Source organism: Frankliniella occidentalis, unplaced genomic scaffold (genome assembly GCF_000697945.3).
Source record: "Frankliniella occidentalis isolate FOCC.00 unplaced genomic scaffold, Focc_3.1 Scaffold223, whole genome shotgun sequence".
Lineage (NCBI taxonomy): Eukaryota > Metazoa > Arthropoda > Insecta > Thysanoptera > Thripidae > Frankliniella > Frankliniella occidentalis.
In genome coordinates, this window is record NW_026267349.1 from 143,835 (window position 1) to 151,419 (window position 7,585).

General features: G+C 49.2%; 1 protein-coding gene across 1 annotated transcript in view; it reads right to left on the minus strand.

Moving 5' to 3' along the window:
• LOC127748723 (cytoplasmic polyadenylation element-binding protein 2-like) overlaps positions 1-7,585 on the minus strand; it is a gene marked incomplete in the record, with an annotated part of 85,781 nt that overhangs the window by 55,182 nt on the left and 23,014 nt on the right. The window contains 1 exon segment of the mRNA XM_052272744.1: positions 3,303-3,429. Within this exon segment, the coding sequence (XP_052128704.1) occupies positions 3,303-3,429 (127 nt within the window).

Consider the following 7,585-nt stretch of genomic DNA (forward strand, 5'->3'; position numbering starts at 1 on the left):
GAGGGAGGGAGGTAGAGAGGGAGAGAGAGGGAGAGAGAGAGAGAGAGAGAGAGAGGGGGGGGGGTCACGAGCCGGAAGAGGAAGACAGAAGATAGCAAACTTTGTGCTCTATACCATGTCTATACGGATGGCGGGATGTTGCCCGCGGGCGCAGAGGCAACGCGAGCCTCAACAGTGGACTCGTCAATATCCTAACAACAGAGATGAAAAAGCGTACGCTTCGCATCCGCCCTGCGCAATGCGCATCCGCTCGACACTGCTACAGCTAAACAAAGTAAACAAACCTGGAGTTTGCTTTAGGGGTCGTGCTTTAGGGGTGCTAAGGAAAATTTAAGTTTAACTGTAACCATAGGCAAGGGTTGACAGTGTTCGCGTTTGCGTCGCTCCGACCGCGGACAGGCAACAGCGCCATGTCCACTCGACCACGACCACGACCACGCGTCCTCGCCAACCGGGCTGCTGTCTGTCGGATACATTGGTCGGACTCGGCAAACAACTCACGGCGCACACCCCTGCCCAGTGTCAGCAAACATGTTTTTCAAGTTTAGTGGCCGCACAGTTTTGGATAAGTACGGTCTACGGTCTAAAACAATAAGGTATTAGAAAAAGTCTCATCCATTGCTCGTTCGAAAGAGTTATTCACACACTAAATAGCCCGACAGGAGCAAATAACAGTGCCTTTGGCAGTTTTAGTTCCTTTGTAAATGCACTAAACCTATAGTTCCAACGTTGATCAACGCGTTATCGACGTCGGGGTTCTTTCCCTCCGATGGCGCCTTGCCTCCGGCCGTGAGCTGCCGCTGCTGCTCCTGCTTGTGGTGCGCGCCCCCCCCTCGACCCCGGGATCCTCCGCCGATCCTCCTCAGCGCTCGGGAATGTAGCCGCGCGGTTATTTCGACAAGAAGTTAGGCTACTCTTGGAGCGCCTGCGTGCGGCAGGTGGGGGGCACCCTCGTCAGCAGCTGCAGCAGTTGCAGCACACAGAGGCGGCTAAGAGTCTAAAAGTTGGCTTTTGCTGCTACTCTGCTACTCGCCCAAATGAGTAACAAGCGTGCCGCAGAAACCGCAAAGAGAAGAAGATACCAGACCAGGTGGCTGATTCGCGCCGCGCACTTCTGTAGGTATACTGTACCGCATGCACGAGTGCGGGCGGGCTTGCCTATCGCCCCTGTCCACGGCGCCTTACGAGCCGAGCGAGTAGGCAACCCGCCCGCACTCGTGCATGCGGTACAGTATAACTACAGAAGTGCGCGGCGCGAATCAGCCACCTGGTATCTCTATCTTTTGGTGCACTCGTTGGACATGTGTTTGGAGTCCGTGATTCCCGCCTAGGATACATTATGATATCAATGCTCTAAATGGTTTAATTTTAAACATTCTTTACGTAGTAGCAACATCGAGGGAAGGGAGGAGAGCAAAGGCGCAAAGTGTAACAGATTTGCTTGTTTGTTCGAATTTGAACAGGGAACTGTTCGTTTGATAGAAAATTCTGCTATTCGGTTTTGTTCGAAGGTTTCGGGACTGATTTTGTGCGAGTTTGTATAGATTCGAACTGGCCTGTTCGCTCATCTCTAGCACCCCTTATGTTGGTAGAAACGTCCACGAAATTTGCGTGCATTCTCGTGAATCCCACATGACAAATGTTGACCTCACTCTCATGCGTCGACATCCTTTCTCTCTCGTGTCCTCCACCTTTGTGCAGAGGCCCTACCTATGGTTCTTGCTCCAGCCAGCCAAAGGCCCACTTTGATCTCTGGCTCTGGTTGGATCCTAAGTTTTCGCTCTTCCCATCCCTGTTCTCATTCTTTCTTATCGAGCTTCTTTTTTATCCCCGTCTCTTTTCTTTCAGTCGCACCGGAGAGGTGCTGGCGGGCGGAAACCTCCCACTTTTGCAAGGAAATTAATTTTTCTTCCACGATGCGCCATGCGTCTACCTCCCACGAAAAGCCCTTGAAAGCATCGCTCCGGAGTCCTCCAACGTTGCATAAGCAATTACAATTTCTCATCGCACTATATAAAATAATGACGAATTATGTATCAAAAACTGCAACAGTTTCTATTAATTGATAAAAATAGACAACAGGCGTGCGCATGCAAGTCCTTTTATTGAGATCGACGAAAAATAACCGATATTGATACGAATAACGTCTAAATATTGTCTACAGTGTATCTAATCAAACGACGCGCCCCAAACACAGGACCGGTAAGCGAAACGCCCTAAAAAAACTCATAAAACAAAAGCACAAAAAAAACAACAACAAAAAAACTGGTGCACAAAAAAGATCATATTCCTTTTCTTTCCCAGCCAATTATGGCGCCCAATCCAGTCTGTCTCGCCCTCGTGCGGCTCGACGCGAACGCCCCCGGCAGCGCGGTCAACACGGTTCACGCTTGCCAACGGGACAACGCTGCTTCGAAAGGAAAAGAATGCTTTCCGGAATGATCTGGACATAGAACGCGATTGCATTTTATCGAAATCACTTTTGAAGCCCCATTTGTTTATTCTTATTAGCAATAAAACGAACCCTATTCAAGAAGTTATGCGTAAAAATTAATCCTACATTCTATAAGTACCCTGTGTTGACGTCGGTTTCCTTCAATCAATATTGAGTACCTTTTGGACAAGTGACGCGATTAATCGACTAACTCTCGAGGCGTAACGTGGCATGTAATTTAAACACATGACTACTGTTACATTTTCATTACTTGCTCTTTCACCATTGGTTTTCGTTTGAGCTTCAATCAAATGACGGAGCAAAAACATAGGCACAAAAACTTAGAATAAAATAAATAAAGTAAACACAGACACATATTGGTGTGACGCCGAGGAAGACGAGTGCAAAGCATCGGAGCCGATAACACTTTTTGCAAGTTTTAATTGCATTGCTCTGGTAATTCTTTTATCCGACGAGTCCGAAAAGCAGAAAAAAGGTAAAGTAGAGCACACAAAGATGTTTTCCTTTTGTTCTGTGTTAAATAAAGGGAAATAGAAGCTCCAAATGGTCGGCGACGTACGCCAAACAAACCAAACAAAAAAATCAGTGCCATCAAAGCCCAACTGACAACACGAGTAGGACAGACGTCACACGAAGTGCAATCCGTGGTCATATTCCAGTCATCCTTTATGTGATGGGGTTCCCAGCCGAGCGACGATGCAAGGCAACACCACTACATAGAAATCCTATTCCTGTTGTTATTAGGGCTCGACTCGGAATCCCATCAGACACACGTTTTCAGGGAGGAATTCGATGGTTTTAACGCGCCGAGTGCGGCCTGGCCCACGCCGTGTTTGGCGGTACTCACCCTTGAGGTGCTCGGGGGTGTCCTCTCCGGAGCGCATGATCTCTCCCAGGTAGGTCTCCAGGCTCCGCATGTTGTCCAGCGCGCTGGAGCCGTTGGCAACGCCATTGGCCGCCCTCTGCTGCTGCTCCTGGAAAATGAAAGCAAATAATAAGGTTCCAGCGCAACTCCTTCCGGTGGAACAGACACTTTGGCAGGATATTGAGCCCCCTCGGAAGCTTCTTCAAAACAGAAGAGCAGGCTGAAAACAAAGAGAAATAAAACGACACACGGCTCTTACGGCCGCCGCTCGAACTAAAACACGTAAAATCTTTTGAAAACATGTTGAACTAGGCCTAAAGCGTTTACAAAACCCTTGATGCCTGGAGGGCTCCCCAAACCCAGTGGGATATATTGCCATTACCCTCGCGCGCTCCTGGACCGCCTGCACACGCAGAAAAATGAGTTGGCTATTTTACCTAATTGTTAGTATCTGGCAACTTTTAGCTATCGAGCTAAATAGGTGAGCTACGTACCTAAATATTAGCTAAGCTGCTAAGAAAAGTTAGCTGGATGCAGCAATTAAAGTGGCTAAATATTAGCAATTTGGCTGATTTGGATAGCTCTGGTGATAATCCCTGAGAGGAGGTTGTTGTATGTATAAAATTACCACTGTAGTTAAATTATTAGCTACTATGACAATATTGCAGGCAGCAGATTAAGATTTAGCTGTGCAGCAAACTATTTTTCTCCGTGCAAGCCGCCTGGGCAGCGCCGATAGCGCGCGGGGATGAGCTCGGCGCGCTGACCGCCACGGCATTCACGACGGGATATTGTTTGCCAATGACACCACGGCAGCCCTGCTGGTGCTGGCGATATCAGACAGGCGCCTGCCTCCGCCATGGCATCCGCAATACTGGACAGGCCCGGCGCCCGCCGCGTGCCCTTCCCGGCAGAGGTACAAATGAAACGCCAGGCCAGGGGCTTCTAGCTGCGGGTCCTGGGAACGCGACCTTCAAGTGATACGATTTCTAGAAATTGTACACAGTGGAAAATATTTGTTTTACAGGAAGATTTTCCTTGAAATTGAAAGCATGGCGTCACATTCAATCAACTGTGAATAGTGTCACATTGCTTAGACTACCAAGTCAAATAGTCACATGCGTTATGAATTTGCAGGGCGTACCTGTGTCACATTATAACGAATGAAACACAATAGTCAAAGCCAACGGGAGACGAGTCACAGTCGTTGAAATGTGACATCACGGTGAGTGAATAGCAGTGGCAACTCCCACAGCTCCCGCACCGCCTGAACGAAGCCGCATAACGTTCGCAGTCAGCACCATTGTTTCCGCGTTGTTCCCTTTTTCCAGGGAGAGAATCCCACCAACCCGCGCCACCACCCCTTCCGCCACAGCTCTGCCGTTTGTATGAACGACTCGCGAAATGAACTACTGTAGCGACGGGTACGTTGCGCAGCGGAGCACCGGGAGGAAGCCTGTTGTGGCGGGGCGGGGCGGGGCGGGGCGGGGCGGGGCGGGCAGCCCCACAGGGCCGCCAGCGCACCCTCGACACGGCCGGCCGGCCGGCCACCGCCGGCAGGACCTAAATGTCGGTCGATAGGTCGGGCGGGGGCCTACCAAACACCCTGGGGGGCACATGCCTCCCTCCCTTTTTCCTCCCCCCACCCCTCCTCTCGCCGCGCCGCTCCTGTCTGCTGCAGCTTCCACGCGGCAAAGAAGACCAACCTCCAAAGGGCATTCGCAAAAGAATAGGACAAGGCACGAGCTCTTTGACGAAAAGGTTCGCTCCAGACAGAGGGACATTATTCTACATTAAGTCTCTTTGAATTGAATACTTGCAAGTGTTCATCTACATAACTTGCAAGTCTTCAACTGCCCTTTGCACGCAGTACAGACGAGTTGCACATTTGCAAGTGCACAGCTACAGAGTTAAATACTTGTAAGTATTAAGCTTTCAGTTGCACACTTACATGTAGAAAGAAGTTGCACTTTTGGTTTGGGTGAGTGCATCGTTGAGACGGACTAACGTTGACACTATTCTGTTTTTTATTGTCTTAAGAAATCTGTCCCTTAGAGCACAGCCCCATGAGGGGGGCGCTACATCACAATTACAGGAGTGGATAAAGGTGTTTTTTTGTTGTTGTTTTTTTTTTGTTTTTTTTTTTAAATCACACACTGATAAACTAAGTGTTCAACTGCTCAACACTTGTAAGTGTGCAACTGCAAGTTGATTACTTGCAAGTGTGCAACTACGTAGTCGTACACTTGCAAGTGTTTAAATCGGTAGGTGTGCACTTGCAAGTGTACAACTCCCTGGTTGAACACTTCCTTAGATGGAACGCTCACTGTGTAGGAAGTGCTCAACCGAGGAGTTGCACACTTGCAAGTGCACACCTCCCAAGTTGTGCACTTGCAAGTATTCAACTTGCAGTTGCACACTTGAAAGTATTTAACTAGCAGTTGCACACTTACAAGTGTTGAGCAGTTGAACACTTAGTTTATCAGTGCAGTTTTACAAAACACATTGCATGGCATCATGGAAGATCTCTCTTGTCAAGAATCCATTTTGTTAATTTCTTTTTGAACATATTTATATCATTACAATTGATAAGGTCGCCTGGGAGCTGGTTATATACACTGCAGATTTTGAAAAGATATTTGTATCATCAGCAAATAGTGTAGGTATTCCTCTGAGCTTGATGGTGGTAATGTCATTAATAATGAAGATTAGGCCCTAGTATTGATCCTTGCGGTACCCCAGTTTTTCTTTGAACAGTGCTGCTTTCTATTCCATTTATCTCTACGTATTGTTATCTTCCTCTTAGATGGCTTTCAAACCACATCGATGCTTTTCCTCTCACTCCAATTGCTTCCATTTTTTGATTAATATTTTTGGGGTTACTGTATCAAAGACCTTTGAAAAATCGATTATGAGACCAGCAGCACTCTTGTGATAATTTAAGGCTTCCTGGAATTTGCTGCAGCCACCTGGGTACGCCTCTTTTCACGGAATCCATATTGTTGTGGAATTAAAATTTTGTTTTGCTCTAGGAATATTGTGAGTCCATCCTTGACTATGGCTTCTATTTTTTTGACTGTCCGAACCTCAGTCCGGACAGACCTGACCAGCCACCCGATTGGCGCAAAGAGTGCAGAGCGGAAGCGCTTAGTAGAGGTGAGAGGAGAGATAGCGGGCGTGGCAGGGCGTGGCAGGGTGGGGCGCGGCGGGGTGGGGCTCCCGGCACCCCCAGCTGCTTCGGCGCTCGATGGTGGGCGGCCCGGCGGGGCGGGGCGGGGCGGGGCGCGGCGGGGTGGGCGACAAGGCCCCCCTCCCGGTGGCGTTACATCAGAGGGCACCCCCCGCAGACACGCCGGGCCACCGCTGCGGCCCCACAGCCTCCGGTAGCAGCCGGCCCCGGCCCCGACCACACCTGAGTGCACTGATAAACCAAGTGTGCCTAACACTTGAAAGTGTGCAACTGGTTAACGCTTTTGTGCAACTATTTGGTACGACACTTCGAAGTGTTAAACTCGATACTTGTGCAGTAGTATGTGTGCAACTCCTCAAAATTTGGACACAGTAAGCGCCATAAATAAGCTATACATTTCGGGACAGATCAATTATTGAATCATTATAGAGGTTTTGACTATTCAACGAATGCGAGATGAACGAATTCATGTCGCTAAAGACACAGCTAGCTAATTACCAAATAGCAAATGTCGGAGATGCTTCTTGAATAAAAGTAGCAGAAGGCACAGTCATCTTACAAATGTCACGCTCCTACACGAAGATGCATAGAACTTCGCAATGTATGCCATAAAATCTGAAGAATTTTTACAGTTGTTTTTTGGCGTCGTGCATCTCCCGCACAAGCTCACAAGAGTTATTAGATGGAAAGGCCCTCGGAAAGGCCAATAAGGCCTCTCACCCACCCTCTCTCTCTCCAGTCGGCTCTCGGCCTCGTGAGCAGGCGCCCGGCGGCGCCCGGCGCCCCAGCCCAGGAGACTGCATACCGCTCTCAGGGCTGCGGGAGCATTGGCGGCCTCCCCCTTCCTGGGATACACCTGGAGCCATACCTCCTCCAGGGCCGCGGGGGAGCATACCAGACGGAACCTCTCCGGAACCTCTGGAACGTTCAACTAATTTAATTGTTACGGAGGGCATAAGGCTTTTATTTCTCTCTGGCATTTCTCTCTATTTACTATTGTCAGAGAGACGGGGGCAAAGTGGGTGGGGGAGAAGAGGGGAGAGAGGGACGGAAGGGAGGGAGAGGGAGAGAGAGG